Source organism: Podarcis bocagei (assembly GCF_964188305.1).
Source record: "Podarcis bocagei genome assembly, chromosome: 4".
In the NCBI taxonomy this organism is placed as follows: domain Eukaryota; kingdom Metazoa; phylum Chordata; class Lepidosauria; order Squamata; family Lacertidae; genus Podarcis; species Podarcis bocagei.
In genome coordinates, this window is record NC_138128.1 from 29,825,530 (window position 1) to 29,843,776 (window position 18,247).

Genomic DNA, 18,247 nt, shown 5'->3' on the forward strand with positions numbered 1-18,247 from the left:
TCTGGTATTCTTTTATTTTTATATGAGTTCAAAAACAAGACTATTCCAAAACATTCCCGAGATGTACATCCTGTATAGTTCATCTCTTAAATGAAAATCTGACAGCGATTACTTTATTCAACTTTGAGAAATCAAAATAAAACACTTGAGTGCTGTTAATTTGGTTGGATGATCAGGGTAGAATATCTATGAAACATCAGCAAGTTTCCTTTTCAGACGAAGAACCTGTAACCACACAATGTACTTCAGTACATGTAACTGACATTCTCTTTTAAGTTAATGTTCACTGAATTAAATGGGACTGGCCATACTGTGCACCACTGAACTGTGATGGGAAGCTGAATGTGAAATCCTTGTGCAAAGACTCTGAGCAGTCTGTCAGATTAGAACTGAATGGAAGTGCGTCACAGTGGACATAACAATTGGTCATGCAGAACATGGCTAGCATTTCGTAGAAACCGAAAGGCAGTGTTAAAAAGTATGGACTGGTATTTAAAAACTGTTCTGATAACGCTATCAAAACTTGGCACAAAAGACTCGTGTTTATAGCGTGTTGATAGCAACTTGTTCTTTTTTTTAAGGTTCTATATTTTAAAAAGACTGACTTATGTAAAAATATTTTGTATTAAAATATCATCTGTATTGATATTTTTTTACCCATGTTGTCTCCCTACAGAACCTGGCTTTCATTGACTTGTAGTTCTTAAATTTAAATAGTTTATACTAGCAATCCAGTGCCTGAAAGTCCATGTGGCTTGGGGGGCTGCCATTTGAGAAAAGCATGTCTGTACACTTAGATATGGGGCTGGTGGCAGCTAAAGATTGTATTAAATGCAACAAACACATGTATCTAACAGAATGGCTTGTGATGAAGCCTAACTCTGGCATTCTGGATGTTTGTAGAAAATGCTTGCAAACTCTGGTTTCCCAGAGCATAATGTGGGGCACTGATTGGTGTCCTGAATGACATATCTCTGCAGTTAATAAAAGGATTGACAATAACCGCTTTGAAGAGATCAGTAATGCTACAGATACAGTCTTTTATGGGTTGCTATATTACCAGTTTTCTGTAGGTTATCACTGTTACCAGGAATAAAATACTCATCTCAAACTAGACTAATTGATGAACTGTAGTGCTTGAAAGCAACTACTGAAGTTCAGTGACGATGGATTCCTTGACTCCTACTTCAGCGTTCTCTTGTGCAAAGCTGTGTGTAATCTACAGAAATAACTGAAATTCCGCCTAAGCAAAATGAATTTAGCAATAACTACAGTGGTGCCCCGCAAGACGAATGCCTCGCAAGACGGAAAACCCGCTAGACGAAAGGGTTTTCCGTTTTGGAGGTGCTTCGCAAAACGAATTTCCTATGGGCTTGCTTCGCAAGACAAAAATGTCTTGCGAGTTCCTGCGGGGTTTTTTTTCCTCCCCCCCCTTTTTCCCAAGCCGCTAAGCCGCTTATCAGCTGATCCTAAGCCGCTTAACAGCTGATCCGCTAAGCCGCTAATAGCTCTAAGCCGCTAATGGGCTTGCTTCGCAAGACGAAAAAACCGCAAGACGAAGAGACTCACGGAACGGATTCTTTTCGTCTTGCGAGGCACCACTGTACTATGCAAATCAAGCAGATTTATGAATTGGTAACTGGTGAAAGCAGAGCTTTCCAAACACTTCATGTTGGTGACACACTCTTTAGACAGGCATCATTTCGTGACACAGTAATTCAGTTTTACTAGAGAACCAGAGGTTAAACTAGCCCCTTTCCAACCCTGGGAGGAGTGGGTAGCATTCACACGACACTGCAGTTGATGAACTAACGTTGCAACACACAGTTTGGGTTAAAGAAGAGGAAGCGGTGAATGGGCAGTTCTCACAATGGAATAATGTAAAAAGTTGTGTCCCCTAATGTTTTGAATTGGGTCTGTGACTTGCTCATCAATGATCTGGTGAGAAGGGAGTAGCAATGTTTGATGATAATACCAAGTTATTTAGAAAAACAAAAATAGCTGATGAAGAGCTCCAAAAGGATATTTCCAAACTAGACAAATAGGCAGTATAATGGCAAATTCAATTTAATGGAAGCAAGTGTAAAATGATGTAAAACGTGGCAGATTCCTAACTTTTAGACTCAAATGGGGCCCAAGCTAGCAGTTAGTGAGCAGGAAAGGGATCTTGGGGTTGTGATGGGTAGCTCAATAAAAGTGAGAACACAATGTTGGAACATTGGGAGAGGTCAAGAATAAAATGACCAATGATAGCTGCCCATTATACCTTTATAGAAGTCTGGTGTGACTTCACTTGAAATATTGTGCACAGTTCTGGTCATGGTACCTCCAAAGGGTATCTTGGGCAAAAGGTACAGAACCAGCTGCCTTTTGCAGATAGTCTGCAACATTTGAGATGACTATAGTTTGGAGGGGAAAAGGGAAATAAGGGTAGATAGGATAGAAATTCATAAAATTATACACAGTACTGAAAGAAGACAGTCTTCTTCCCACATAATACTAGAACCGGAACCCATCCAATGAAATTGTCCATGTACGTTGAAAAGTACTTATTTTTGTCTGTCTTGAATCTACGCCCAGAATGGAGTTTGGTAGTGCCTATCACTACATCTCGTGTTATATTGTAAACTGCCCCATGATCTTTGGATGAAGGGTGGTATAGAAATTCAATGATGATGATGATAATTATGGAAGGGAAGGGCTTGGTAGTTCTACTGTTCTCAGGATTTTGGGGGCAGCAACCTGGAAGAGGGCTTTATGTGTAGCAGCCTCCAACTTGTGGAATTCCCTCCCTGAAGTTGCCAGATGCAACTTCACTATACAGGTTTCTGGGTCTGCTGAAGACAAATCTCTTCACCCTGGCCTCTTGACACTTGAGATGTGTGCTTTCAGGAGCAGCGCTATTCCTGTGACCTAATCTAACATTTTAATTCTGAACTTTAAATAATTGTAGCCTACCCTGGGACCTGCTGGTTTAATAGCAATAGCAGATACCAGTTGGCCACTGTGAGAACAGAATTGGGCCTTTTATCTGATTTAGCAGGGCTACACCTGTGAGAACATTTTTCTTAAGTTTGCACAACTGATTCTGTAAGCCGAATCCTGTAAATCTGCAGAATGCAAAATACTTTATATTGCTAAATTTGGCTCCCGCTAATAATGGCCGAAGGATACAACGTCGGAAACTGCTCCTTCCAACTGAAAGCATTTTGACAACCCCACTGGTTTTGAAGTTTCAGACTTTGACAGTATACTTTAAAGCATATCTGTGAAACTGCAGTGGTAGGAACCGAGGTTTGTTACTTTTTTAAAAAGCTGGTTCTATACAAAAGCTGAACTGTGTCCAGTATCTCACTTTCTGTATAATACAGCTGCATGAGTCATGCTACTTCCACAGCTGAAAATCATCCCTACTTCATGTGATGCAACTTCATTAATACATCTTGGCTGGGGTGGAAATTAACTTCCACGATGCCATTTTCCAGACACTGCTCATTTCCAACTTCTGAAAACTAGGGTTGGGCTGTACCAACCTTTTAGTCTGCTCAGATAGCAGGGTTCTTATACTGAAATAAACATTCCTGTATGGGTATACTTCTGTATCTGCAATCATTCATCCATTTTTACTGAACAAATAGCTGTTGCTTCTGCCCTTTGAGTTTGTGGCAGCAATAAATATTTCCTCATTCCCTTTTTGTCAAACACATGTGAACAGTGTGGAATGAGTACTTGAAACTAAGCTTCTATACATAATCCTTGTCTGTGTGTCCCTTAGCATTAACCATGAAAATAGTGTCAACACTTCTCTACTTATCTAAGCTACTGTTCTAGTCATTTGTGACCTCTCCTTCCTTGGGTCTTTCCCCCAAAGAATCCCAGATTCTTGAGTTGGTGTTCCTAAATGTGTGATCCTGTTTTGAGAACTGGGTCATATTAACATAATGTTAAAAGCTAAGGAAAAACAACCCTTTGTTCATGCAGAGGGAAGAATTCTCATCCTGGTTTTCCATATAGACGTATTTTTTTGTCTTCTAAAGGTATAATTCAGCAGCCTAAGTAGTTTACATTGTACCACCTTTCAAACATCAAAGTGGACAAATCCATAAAAATCACCTAGGCTACCCACTTTTGATTACTCCAGGGGTGGCAAACCTTTTTCCAGCCAAGGGCTGCATTGATCATGGTCAACCACCTGGGGTCCATATGTCAACATGAGTATGGATTAATTGTTTAAAGTGGGTGTTGCCATCCTTTTTGTTTTTGAGGACACATTTGGAGGGGGTCACAAAAACCTCTTGACATGACAGAATTGCAGCAGTCATCGTTTTTAACCATCATAGAAATGGAAGGGACAACAAGGGTCATCTTAAGTCCAACTTCCTGCAATGCAGGAATCTTTTGCCCAACATGGAGCAAAATGTTTTGCTTTATTTATTTTTAATATTTTGGAGTCCTGAAAAAAATCTAGGGCATATGCAGCCCATGGCCCACAGGTTAGACCGTCAAGAACCACCTGCAGCTGAAAGTATTAGGGTCAGTCAGTACCCATGTGGTTTGAAGAAGAGGATTTGGAAATCTTGGTGCTGCCCATCTTTTAATGGAAGTGACTTCTTGTATAGCAGTGCTCAGTAGCAGCCAGGAAAATGGGCCTCATAGGTAAGAGAAACAGTTTTCTGTTGTGCTGCTGTTTTTTCATTAAAGATTTGTTTATTTTACAAGCTGCATAACATTACTTCTTGTGTTCAAACTTTTCTGAGGTTTTAATTACTGTGCAGCCTTTCTCATAATACTTCCTTTCTTCCCTAATGCTTTGGAATCGAGGTGACCTTGAGGACACATTGAGAAATGGTGCTTTATATAATATGTCCATGTTCTTTTATTAATTGCCAGTGGGCTTTCTGAACAGCTGCTGTGTGTTCCTTCAATCAACGATCCACATTTCTAAGGCCTCTTTCTTCTCAGCGAATCCTTTAATTTTAGAGTGTACTGTCTTGTCTAACGTACATGACAGAAACATGAGAGACACTTAGTTTGTAAAATAATTCTGAAATGGAATGATAGCAGAACAGAAGGGAAAGCACTATTTTCTAAATTTTAAAAGTTCATAGAATCTTAGAGTCGGAAGGAACCCAAGGGCCATCAAGTCCAATCCCCTTCAGTGCAGGAATCTCAGTTGTATCTAATATGGTGCTAAATTAGAGACATTCAGTGGTAATCTTGTTTCACTGGCAAAACACTTTACAGCAGCAGAACCTTAATTGTGTAAGAGATTGCAGGTTTCTGGTAACCGTTGCACACCAGATTTGTGCAATCTGTTGCACAATGAGCACAAATGTTTCAGTGGAATCCTCCGTTGTGCAACATTAAAATTCATCCGTCTGCTAGTACAGTACAGTGGTACCTTGGGTTACATACGCTTTAGCTTACATACGCTTCAGCTTACAGACTCCACTAACCCAGAAATATTACCTTGGGTTAAGAACTTTACTTCAGGTTAAGAACTTTGCTTCAGGATGAGAACAGAAATCGTGCTCCGGTGGCACGGCAGCAGCAGGAGGCCCCATTAGGTAAATAGGTGCTTCAGGTTAAGAACAGTTTCAGGTTAGGTACGGACCTCCAGAATGAATTAAATACTTAACCTGAGGTACCACTGTACATGTCATGGACTGGTTGGACACAGAGGAATGGTGGGAGGAACCAGTTGGGGAACCCCCAGGGGAAGAAGGCTCAAAGCCAGGGGAATGATGGTGAGACAACATAGAGAAGACTGAAAGGAGGTGTCTGAAACTGAAGAGGTAACAGGGCTGTGGCAGAGAGAAGTCCGGAATCAGAAGCAGAAGCTGAAGCAGGAAAGTGCAATGAGGGAGGTCAAGAGGCAGAGATGAGTCAGGCTGGTGAAGAGGCATGGGAGTCCACCCCCCCCCATCCTGTCGTGACAAGCTCCCCTTCCCTCTGGTCTCCCAGAACAAGAGGCGGCATTAAGAGGGCAGAGGAACCTTCAGTCTCAGCAACTGGTTCATGGGGGCAAGACCTAGCAGAGATGAGTTGCTGTGCTCATTAGGCCTGACACTCCTGAGCTGATCATGTTTTTGCTAGTAAAGAGTTAACTCCAATTGCAACGGTGTGCTTTATTGCTGGCTTGCTCCTGACACTACAAGAGCCCTTCTTCTAGCTGCAAGAGACCGCCAGATACAGCCCCAAAGTTGCAAAGCAATTTTTAAAACAATGAAACCCACTTTACAAGGTGATCGCTCTTTCACGTTCATGATGAACAGTGCAATCCTCTGCATGTCTACCTATAAGCAAATCCTATTGAGTTCAGTGGAACTTGACTATTGCGCAGTGGAAGTTGTTCCATTTGCACAAAGTGCTACATTGACTGCAACCCATTGTTTCCTACTTGGCCCAGGCTGCTTGTTAAATCTTCCACTTCGCTATACTATAGGCCTGAATTTATAACCCCTTAAAATAAAAAAATTCCTTCCTGTAGCACCTTAAAGACCAACTAAGTTAGTTCTTGGTATAAGCTTTCGTGTGCATGCACACTTCTTCAGTGTATCTGAAGAAGTGTGCATGCACACGAAAGCTTATACCAAGAACTAACTTAGTTGGTCTTTAAGGTGCTACAGGAAGGATTTTTATTTTGACTATGGCAGACCAACACGGCTACCTATCTGTAATTATAACCCCTTGTTTGTCATTCAACACACATACAACGTACCACTCATTTTTTGTGAAGGATGTGTCATTCTGTGTTTTACTGGAAACGGGGCTATAAGGTCTGAGATGATTACTGTAAGTCTATCAGAACAGAATGCTTTGTCGTTTCTGTGAACTGAGAACATTGGGGATCTTTCCTACAGAAAATGGGGGGAAGCAATAAGGAAGAAAGCTTTAAGCACTTGATAGAAAATAAATACTGTGATGTGTACGTGTTCATGCATACTAGTGAACTTTTATTTGGTTTATTAAAAATTACCATGAAGCTGTTGATAGCTTCAATTGACTATAGGAACGCAGAAGTTATGTTTAAGCTGCTGAACAGCGTGAAACATATCTTACAATGTCAACAGTTCCACATTTGCACAGGCACCTGTTTGAGGCAAGGAGTGTTACGATATGGATGCAATGCAGCTGCAAACTGCTAGCTTGAAAACAAAACATGATGGGAATGTTGGGACTGTCTGTGGGAAACAGTGGGACAGTCAGTTCACAGGGCAATGCACCAGAATTTGCTCAGAGTGTAATTTGAGCTCTTCCTCTTGCTCTTGTACAGGAAGTCTTTGTCACTTGACTGCTGGAGTTTGAAGAGTACAGACATGTTTTCTGTAATGCTGCAAAGACAGAAATAAAGGCATGTAAATACGTTTCTGTCTATCTCCTTTCCCTGCCAGGGGGAGCAGGAGGGAGTGGGAGGGTTCTTCCCACGTTTGGGAAGAATCGCCTATCGAGACCTAGCCTGGATCTTGCTGTGGAATGCAGCCAGGGAGGTCAACAGGAGACCAAGCCGGGTGCCTGGGAGAGTTGCCAGTTTCTCCCGATAAAGGCTTGATTTCCGACAAGGAGGTCAACATTTATCAGAGACCATTCTAGGCCAGGGAGGGGTGGAGAGCTTGTGGCCATCCATACATTGTTGGACTCCAGCTCCCATAAATCCCAGGCATCGTGGTCCAAGGTCAAGGATGATGGGAGTTGTAGTCCAGCATCTAATGGGAGGTTTTAGGTTCCCCATCCCTGCTATAAGGTAACAAAGTAAGGTGAAGGTATAGGGACCCCTGACCATTAGGTCCAGTCGTGACCGACTCTGGGGTTGCGGTGCTCATCTCGCTTTATTGGCCAAGGGAGCCGGCGTACAGCTTCTGGGTCATGTGGCCAGTATGACTAAGCCGCTTCTGGCAAACCAGAGCAGTGCACGGAAACACCGTTTACCTTTCCGCCGGAGCAGTACCTATTTATCTACTTGCACTTTGACGTGCTTTGAAACTGCTAGGTTGGCAGGAGCAGGGACCGAGCAACGGGAGCTCACCCCGTCGCAGGGATTCGAACCGCCGACCTTCTGATCGGCAAGTCCTAGGCTCTGTGGTTTCACCCACAGCGCCACCCGCGTCCCGTTGTGGTAACAAGTAAAATGTATTAAATGCCAACTTGTCAATAGCTCCTATGGTTCCTTCATTTTGCTTTGTATCCTCAGCAGTATTTAACTGAATTTTCACTTGCAAGATTGAGTCTTAAGTAGAATATCTCTTTAATAGTGGGTATACATAAATGCTATTTTAGCCAATTACCCGTGAACATATTATTCATCCTATATGCAACAGGGAGTCAAGTTTTTCCCTTTATTTACCCTTGCTTGGGTTTGAAATGCATCATTAGCCTAATAGCTTATTAGTGCAGCTTGAATCAACGACAGTCTTACTCAACCTTATATCTGAGGATTATCCATATCCGAGTAGCTGAAAGAATTAGAGGAGATCATTCTGTTTTGGATAAATAGCAAATAAAGATATTTTAAAATCCCCTGGATTTCCCTGTTCACGAAACATGCACATGTGCATACCTAATCACAGATTGCTTCCCATAATAACTCCACATTGGGATATAAAGAGTGGTGCAAAGCATATATAACTCCTTTGAGATAACTCTGTGATTTAAATATGGATTCCAAATATGCACAGCAGAGCATAACTCTGGGCTCCTGGGGAATCGCTGAATGTGCTCACTGCAAATATTACAGCTTTACAGTTAGTGCCATTTCTAAATCGAAATTATTAATAATATTGGTCAGGCACGAGATACATTAAAGGGACTGCTCTAGCACAATCAGAACAATTAAGCCATGTTTTCCTCAGTGTTTATTTTCCTTAATAGCTGCCAGTATTGGGCAGTGTATGTTGCTAACAAATTAACTGATTACAACAAAAGAAAGCAAAACCACTCACTTGCATCTGGTTCCTTATTTCCGCTTTATGTGCTGATTTAAAATGTTTGCGGGTCTATAAAAACAACAGCAGAAAATGCAGCCAATTTGTTCCCTGAGGTGAGGAGCCATATATTAATGTGTGTGTGTGCGTGTGCATCTTTTGCTCAAGTAATGAGAACTCTGGGAAATAAGAACAAAGCACTCAATGTAAAGATATATGCGTATAATTTTATCTCAGTATCCAGAAAAGGTACTTTGCCCCTTTGTCATGTGACCTTGTCAATCAAAACAGCATTGTCGATAGGATGTGATGCAGCTTGGAAAGCCTTTCCTGCCAGAAGACAGATTGGTCGTGGCTTTGTTACAAGTGATGCCAAGAGTGCTTTATGTGGTTTTCTCCTGTGCATGTTTTTACACTGTAAGATCTGTTGAAGCCAATGGCACTTCCACCCACATGAATGGGGAGACGATCCAGTGAGTCCTTTTTTGTAAGTCCTAATTTTTTTAAAAAGGTTAATATAATAGTCAATAATTAATTAGAATATAATTATTAACAAACTCTCAGAATATCAGCAGATAATAATTAAACAGAAATTCACTCTCAACCATTACAATAAATTATTCCTAAATTATAATCAATACATTAAAAAAAAAACCCATGTGGGAAGATTGAATTGAGCAACAAGATCACATAACTTATGAAATTATTAAAAGATTCCACCTCCTCAAGCCCTCTTCTCTCATCCCTGAAGCTTTTGCTGTTCTTAAAGCTATGGCCTGGGAGAGGCTGTTGCTCAGCTGGACCTGACGGAGGGTGGCGAGGTGAAGCTCTCTCACTCTTCCCAAGCTGGGAAGACAGTGAGGCAGAGTAAGAAGGTGTTACGGCTGCTCACATTTCTGTGCCTCTTTCTAGTTACTCCATCCCACGCTGCCCCTTGAGCCCTCCTCAGTATTCAACATTTCTGTTGGTTGTGGGATGGTGATGGGGCTGAAAAGGCCTGGTGCTTGTGCAAGAGGCTCATCATGCAAACTTTTGAATCCAGACCTTAGCCTGAAATGAACTGTTTGTGAATGCTATTAATGCGGGACAGAAAACAGCAGATAGATGTACTGTATTTTTCGCCCTATAGGACGCACTTTTTCCCCTTCAAAAATGAAGGGGAAATCTGGGTGCGTCCTATGGGGCGAATGCAGGCTTTTGCTGAAGCTTGGAGAGCGAGAGGGGTCGGTGCGCACCAACCCCTCTTGCTCTCCAGGCTTCAGGAACACATCCGCAGCCTAGGCAGCCCTGCGGGAGGTCCCGCAGGGATGTCTAGGCTGCGGATAGCAGCCTGCCGCCCAGCACGAGGGGCGCCCTGAAGCAGAGCGCCCCCCGTGCCCGGCAGACATCCGCAGCGTGGGGAGCCTTGCAGGAGTTCCCCGCAGGGCTCCCCACGCTGCGGATAGCAGCCTGCCGCCCGGCGGGCGGGGCGCCCTGATGCAGAGCGCCCCTCGCACCAGGCAGACATGGGCCAGCCCCACAAGCTCGGGGGACAGCAGGGAGGCGCAGCGCCGCCATCCCGCTGTTCCTCGACCTGGTTCGGTTTCCCCGACCTGCTTTTGGGGGGGAAATAAAGGGGGGGAAATTTCCTTTATTTCCCCCCAAAAAAACTAGGTGCGTCCTATGGGACGGAGCATCCTATGGGACGAAAAATACGTTAAACCAACTGTACATTCTAGCCAGTGTAGGTGTTAATTCATGTTGTGTGTGTGTGTGTGTGTTTTTTTTTTTTTTTCCTTTTCTTTGTGAAACAGCCTTGATTATCAGGTGCAAAACAAATTTCCTCCTGGAATGATGACTTCATGCATTGCAGTTATATTCATGTTTACTCAGAAGTAAGTTCCACTAAAATGGGAGGCGGGTGGCACTGTGGGTTAAAACACAGAGCCTAGGGCTGGCTGATCAGAAGGTTGGTGGTTCAAATCTCCGCGACGGGGTGAGCTCCCGTTGCTCGGTCCCAACTACTGCCAATCTAGCAGCTCGAAAGCACGTCAAAGTGCAAGTAGATAAATAGGTACCGCTCTTGGTGGGAAGGTAAACGGCGTTTCCGTGCACTGCTCTGGTTCGCCAGAAGCAGCTTAATTATGCTGGCCACATGACCTGGAAGCTGTCTGTGAACAAACACTGGCTCCCTCGGCCAATAAAGCGAGATGAGCGCCACAACCCCAGAGTCGTCCATGACTGGACCTAATGGTCAGGGGTACCTTTACCTTTAAGTTCCACTAAGTTCAATGGGGCTTACGTGCTAGTAAGTGGGCATAAGGTTGCTGTTCAAGTGATGCAGAACATTTTGTTCAAAGCCCTTTTGCTTAAGAGAACTGAGGCATTCAGGCTACATCCATACTCACTAGATAACATCTAGTGCCCACCTTTCAAAGAAAGATGAAACAATTATAGGAAGTGAAGGGACACAGCTGAAATTGTTTTCTGGGACTAGAAGTTACAGCTATGTTACATCCCATTTTTTCTACTAGGATATCATATGTCATACAGGGTTCTTCTCCCCAATTTAACTTCACAATGACCCTGTGATGTTTGTTACGTGGATCAATAGTCCAAGGTCGCCCGGGGAGTGTTTTGAACCCAGGTCCGAGGTCCAACACTTTAACCACTACATCACATGGGCTTTCTGTGAAGTGCTCCTTCACATCTTGAAATGACACATGTATGCTCACCTGTAATATTACAGCTTGGAGGTATGTTCAGATCATATTTACTTCTTGATAAACAATGCAGGCAGAAATTCAATACACACTTTCCTTGCAGTGAGACGCGGTTCCATGTTTCAAGGTTACGGCTGCCATATAGCTTTCAAGGACACGCAATAGTCTCTATATAGAAAAGTTTGAGAAGATGACTGGTGTCCTGTTCCCACTACGCCTTTTTAAACCAGTAACTCTGTAATAGTTGTGAAGGCATAGTTTCATGTGGACTCTTACTCTGTAATGCATCACACTGGGCTGCTGAGGGCTGTGCAATAGCAATTCATGACAAATAGAGGATTTGTTCCCCTGAGGGTTTTGTTGAGTTCATTTATCTCCTACTAAAAATAAAGTAGATCAGGCAAGCCTGAAGTCTGCCTGACACTGCTGCAGAGGAAGGCTGGACGGATCGACTTAATTTTTATTTTTACATTACTAGAACCAGAAATCTAAAAGCAGAGTGAGCTGCAAAATAGTGGCTAGCATGTGAGCAGGGACCTGCTCTAAGAGTTAAAGAATAGCATGCCTCTGAGCATATGCACAGCCCAGGAATTTGTTTTCAGCATCAGAACTGAATTCATCGTCCTGTCGCACACAAATCCAGTCCTGATTTCCCCCCTAAATTTTATTAATTTCATGCAGCCCTGGGCTCCTTTGGGAAGAAGGGTGACATATACATTTAATCAATGAATGAATAAACAAGACAAATTTAGAAGGGGGAGGAATTCATCCCTTTTTTTGTAGCTACTGTTGTCAAAGGGTTGGGAGGCAAGATCTACGGCAAATCACTCAGAGATCTACCAGTATATCCCAATATATCTTCTATTGCTCATATTGATTCGTACCCACAAATTAATATATTTATTAGAAGTATGTATGTGAAAGCACATTTGGGTGTTTGTGATAGCTTGGGGTTCCCCTGTGCATAAACAAATGTGTCTTCCAGAGCCTGGGAAGACAGGGGAGAACAATTCTCCTTCCCATCAAACGTGGTTTAGTGGACAGAGGACCTGGATTGGGGAAGTCTGGACCTGGATTCAGGATTTCACTTTTGCCATGGAGTGATAATGTGGTTTTGGCAAGCCTCTCTCTCTCTCTCTCCCCCCTCTCTCTGCTTTCCTTCTCTAGATGAAAAAAGAAAGCAACATTGTTCTGATGGTGAATGCTGTTAAGAGAAACGGGAATTGCCAGAAATTGTGATGGTACTCAATAGCACAGAGGAAGAGGCTTGGGGTTCATGGGCATGTGAATACAAAGTTGAAAACTGAGTAACTTGATTTTTCTGCCTCCCTGTAATATTTTGTATGGAATTATTATTTTGGAATTATGGGCAGGATACTTTTTAAGTGTTTAATTGCATCGCTTTTTATACTCTGTAAGCTGCCCTGGGACCTTCTGGTGACGGGCAGGCAAAGAACAAAATAAATACTACTACTACTATTATTACTACTAATAATAATATGAACTGTAAGGCCAGTAGAGGGAGTCAGTGTGGCACCAAGTGTATAACATGAAAACTCGGCATACAAGGACTGGAAGACTTTGAGAAGTACTGTAATGGAAAAACGCATTGCCCTTCACATCAACTTGATTAGACTAGACTGTGATTAGTCTAGTAACAAATTCAATCTGAGCAATCAGTTTGGCTTAATTCAGGCAACACTTTCAGTTGCCGTCACACACAATACTGGGAAGTTGCTATTTTATATAAGAGCTGGCAATATGAAGCTGCCTTAGATCACTGCACTCAGTATTGTCTAACCAGTAGTGGTTCACCAAAATTTCAGGCAGAGGTCTTGACCAGCACCTGCTACCTAATTATTTAGGCTACAGATTAAATCTGGGGCCTTCCAGATTGTCAGGCAGGTGGTCTACCATTGAGCTACAGCTCCCCCCTATAAATACTTAAATGCTCATTACATTTTGCAGAGGGCTGACCTCTCTTCCATGCCACCTACCATATGTCAACTACTCCAGGTCTCGCCATCTATTTCCATCACCCACTTACCGCCAGTTTCTCCGTCCTGCTGAGCAGAGGCCAATATTTGATCTGGAGAAACAGTGCCAGCCCTCCTTTCACAGTGGCAGAATGAATGCTGGCTGGGGAGGTCGCCAACTCTCCTCCTGCCTAAGTTCTCCTCCCCATCACCATCACAGATGTTGTTTCCATAAGCAAAGCAGCAGTTGTGGGTACATGTAGGCTTGTTCTTGCACCAGGTTTAGTGCAAAATGACACATATGTGCATTTGTGTTTTTGCTGGCTCAGAAGGGCTAATGGGGCACTGCCCCACCAATTGCAGGATGATCCACCACTTCTACCTGTGAGGCAGCAGAAGTGTTTGGCCTTGGAGACATAGTGTTGGCAACCGGCGATTACACAGATAACAAGTGGGTCAAAACGATGGCGTGCGGAATGCATTCTGGTTGGGGTTCCAGCCGGCCACACTCTTTTTTAAGATACTCCAGTTTTCAACCAGCAATAATCGCGCTGCGAATTAACTTCATTAATCCTTCATCCCCCAACAGTCGGCATTATGTTCACTGAGCATAACTAATCTTCTGCAATCTGTTTGAGGGTCCATCTCCACTCCCCCCCGAGGGAGATTATGATGTACTTCTGCAAATCACTGAGGTCCCCCAAACCCCACAACAACTTTCCTTTCAAAGGGGTATGGTGTCGACTTTTTAGCTACAGAACGATCCACGGTCTGAGAACTGAAGTGTGGTACGTTTTCTTTCTTAAACCCTGACTGATTGAGAATGGGAACCAGTCACACCTTTTCAAATTCACTGGGGACAAGGGCACCATATTCTGTGAGCCATAAATCCCGCTGCTGTTAAGGGACAGGGAAACGTCCACGCGTGTGTTTTCATGTTTCACGGCAGCTTTAGGACGGGCTGCAACTCAGAATCAGGCGCCGGATGTCCTCAGGAAGAAGCCTCCGGGCGCCCCCTTTCCTGCCTCTTCTCTAGGAGCATCAGCTGGTTCCTTCGTGCGCCATCCTCAAGCCCACGAGGCCCACAGAGCTCCTCGCACTTTCGACGAAAGAGGCACCGCAGCCAAGGACAGCCAGAAGGAATGGAGCCTGTCTTGCAAATCACACTCTCGTACTCATGGAGAGGAGTTGTTGTTGTTGTTGTTCATTATTCTGCTCTCCCTCCACAGAGCTCAAAACAGCTTACATGGGTTTTCCTCGTTCCCGCCCTACCCCACCGTCACAACCACCCTGTGAGGTGGACTCTGGCTCCAAGGTCACCCAACAAGCAGGCTGAGGATTTGAATCCTGCCCAGCTGGCCCTTGTCGTCCTATTACCCCTCAGTGGCGTAATGGCGCCCAGGAGGTGAACTCTCCCACCAAGGACCCAGCTTGCCTATGGACACGCGCGCGCGCGCGCGCGTCCCCGCCCTGCGCCCCTCTTAGCGCCAGTGCGCTCTTGGCGGCGCTGCGCTCGGCGGGAGCGCCCTCTTCCGGCTGCCGGCGCCGCCGCTTCTCCATGCCGGCCACTCCCTCCCCAGTCTCCGCCCGCGCGTTGCCAGAGCCGGGCAGCAGCTGAGGCGTCTCCTGCGCCTCGACTTCTTCTCGCCGGGAGCCGGAGAACCGAGAGCCGCGCTCTCTTCTCGCCTTCGCCCCGGGAGCCCCCGGGAGCCGCCACCATGCCCCGCGCCGCCCCGCTCCTCCTCCTGCTCCTCAGCCTGGCCCAGCGCCGCGCCTGTCTCGCCGGGCCGACCGCCGCCGCCGCGCCCCTCGACAGCCCCGCCGACCCCTGCCTCAGCCAGCCCTGCCGGAACAACGGCACCTGCTCCTCGGCGCTGGCTAAGCTGCCCGCCGTGCCTCACCGCCTGCCGCTGCTTTTCCTCTCGCCTCAGCCTGCCTATAGCTGCGCCTGCCCGCCGGGGGTCACCGGCGGCGACTGCCAGGTAAGCCCGGCGCGGAGACGTGCCTCGTCTGCGCCTTGCTGGCCGCCTGTCCGAGCCCTTTGGAAGCGCCCTGCCTGGCGAGTCTCCGGCTGCCATGTCTCCTTATCCCCCTTCGCGATCTTGCCTGCTCTTTCCGCCCGTCTCATCTCTCGCCCTCCCTTCTCCCACCCGTTTCCCTGGGTTTCCATCTGCTTGTGGATTCGCCGGATCCCCTCCTCCTCCCCTCGCCTCCCCTCTTATCTCTGTGCAATTTCCCCTCTTAGCACTCGCTGGAGGAGAGATCTCCCTCTCTCCCTCTCCCATCTGATTCGTGCAGTCACGTCTGGTTGCCTTATTAAGCCCCTCCATGCAGATCTCCTCCCTGGCCTCCCCTCACTCCCAATTTCCATGTCGATTTGGCTTTAAGCAACTGCCTCGATGCCCCGGGCCGTTTCTCTTCAGCCCTCTCTAGTAGCGAGAGGGGTCCTCGGGCATCTTGTCTGCGTGCACACGGGCAGACCAGACGGCAGGGGCTCCGTGCGCCTCTTCGTCACTGCGGATGCGGGTGGCGGCGCCGGGAACGAGGGCAAAATGCTCGAGGGCTCACGACGAAGGGCATGATGGGCACCTTGAGGAGGTGCGCCCCCCATGGCTTTCGCGTGTAGGTTATTAGGCTCGGTAAAGCTGAACTTGGTTTTCCCCTTCAGTGATGGATGGGTTTTTGTGGTTGTCACAATCGTAGGTCTCGTTGGGTGAACCTTTCAAGCATTCTGCTAACTGTTGGTTGACTTAAACCAGAGCGATGTTTCTGCTGTGCTCAAGGTTAAATCTGAATATTTTTGTGTTGCTTTCTCTCGCCCGCCTCCCCTTCTTTTGGAGAACGATTTCGGTACTTTTATTTCCAGATCCTGCCCCTGTGCTTAATATACTAGTGGGGTTTTTTGCCACTATTGTCAAGATCAGGGTTTGTTCTTAGACTTCAAGTCGTTTTGTGGTTTGACTACGTAATGGGTTGGTAAAATATAACTTGAGCAGCTGTGTTTTTTAAAAAAAATCAATTTCTTATTTATGAAGAATACAATGAAGGCTGAAAACTGCTTTGAAAGGCTTTACTAATAATCCCCATTTGCTCTGGTTTTTATTTTTTATAATATACAGCGTTTAATCTTTTCCACTTTGGTGGGGAAAAAAGATTATTACTATGTTGACTTAAAAATGGTGTACTTGCATCCCTTCCATGGGGGGAGAAAAGAAATGAAAATGTCAGTTTGGTTTGGTTTCATTGGATACAATCGGTGGAAGCTTCAGTCCTGTTCATACTTACTTGGAAAGACTCACTGAGCTCTGTTTAAAACATGCTTGGACTATTATGGAGAGGGCAAAATTTTCTGCATTTTTTTCTTCTTCATTTTAGGATGAACGGCAGAAGGGTCTGTGACCTTTCTTTTCTTTTCTTTTTCCAGAGGGGTAGCTGTTGCAGTAAAAAGATCAAGAGTCTCTTGTGACACAATAAAAACCAACTAATTTATTATGTTACATGCTTCTGTGTGAACTACCTTCCACTTCATCTGATACATGAAGGATTATCCTGAGTCAGGTGCCATGATACGCTTTCTCCTATATATATATTGTTAAAAGAAACACACCAGCACCAAAGCTGTAGCATCTGTAGATGCAGGGAGGACGAAAGCGTTGGATATTTAAAACAAACAACCCCCTGCAACACAGATATTGCTTATTGAACTTATTAGGGAATAATTCTTGAGAGAGACTGAAAGAAAGTTATGTGTTTTGTTTTATAGAGCATCTCTTGCCTCCTTTCAGCCATGCAAGTCCACCACATTGTGTCAAATCAATTAGATTTAAGTGAATTAACTGGAATATTGTTGTTTTTTTAATCTATTTTAGCAGTCTCATTAACAAGAGTTTGACTGTTCACAGGGTGTCTTGTGTGCTAGGAGAGAGAGAGAGAGAGAGAGAGAGAGACAGAGAGAGACCAGTGTGGTTGGTGCTGCCTGCTGATGGCTATATACTGTAATATGTGTGACACAGATAAATTGTTCTTCTAAATGTCAGAACAGCCTAATGCTGATTTGCAAAGGCCTGGAGCATGGCTGTCCCAAAACATTTCGGCACTGGAGGTGAACTGGGAAGAAGGGATGAGTGAAGATCTACAATGAGAACGGGGTGGGAATCAAAGCAACCTTACCTGACAGTTGAAGTGGGGATCAAAGTCCATCACTGCGGGGAAAGGGGTCTGCCCTGAATCATGCCAGGTGGGTACAGAGCTCAAGAGACTCCAGAGGGCATCCTCTAGTGTTGGGAAAAGACCAGCAGTGCCTGCTATTCACCAAGAGGTCTCTAGAGGTTTCATTCTACAGCAACCTCTTGGTGAATAGGAGGTACTGCTGATGGTCTCTCCCTGGAGACAAGCAGCATCTCCTATTAGCCAAGAGGCCTCTGTAGCGGCAGCATTGTGGAGCTGCCATGGGGAAGCAGATCTGGCCTCCAAGGATTGTGCCATAGCTGTCCTTGTCCCACTGTAGAGGCGGTAGCAGTGGGTGATTCATTTCTTGGAGGCCTGATCTGTTGCCCCGGTGGATCCTGCTACCTGAGGCAATTACCTCGCTTTGCCTTGTGGGTGGGCTCTTCCTGGCCTGGAGAAAGAGGCATTGCTTTCAGGAATG

The 18,247-nt window shown here is 45.1% G+C and overlaps 1 protein-coding gene across 2 annotated transcripts in view; it reads left to right on the forward strand.

Annotated features, from left to right (window-relative positions):
* Window positions 1–15,173: 15,173 nt before the first annotated feature.
* The window catches only part of DNER (delta/notch like EGF repeat containing), a 121,604-nt gene continuing 118,530 nt past the window's right edge, over window positions 15,174–18,247 (forward strand). Inside the window, exon 1 of one of the 2 annotated variants that reach the window (XM_081190198.1) lies at window positions 15,174–15,581. In XM_081190198.1, the coding sequence (XP_081046324.1) occupies window positions 15,318–15,581 (264 nt within the window). In that variant the 5' untranslated portion in view covers window positions 15,174–15,317. Of the gene's footprint in view, window positions 15,582–16,104; window positions 16,222–18,247 lie in introns of those variants that run through there. The other variant, XM_081190199.1, reaches the window with a different exon arrangement.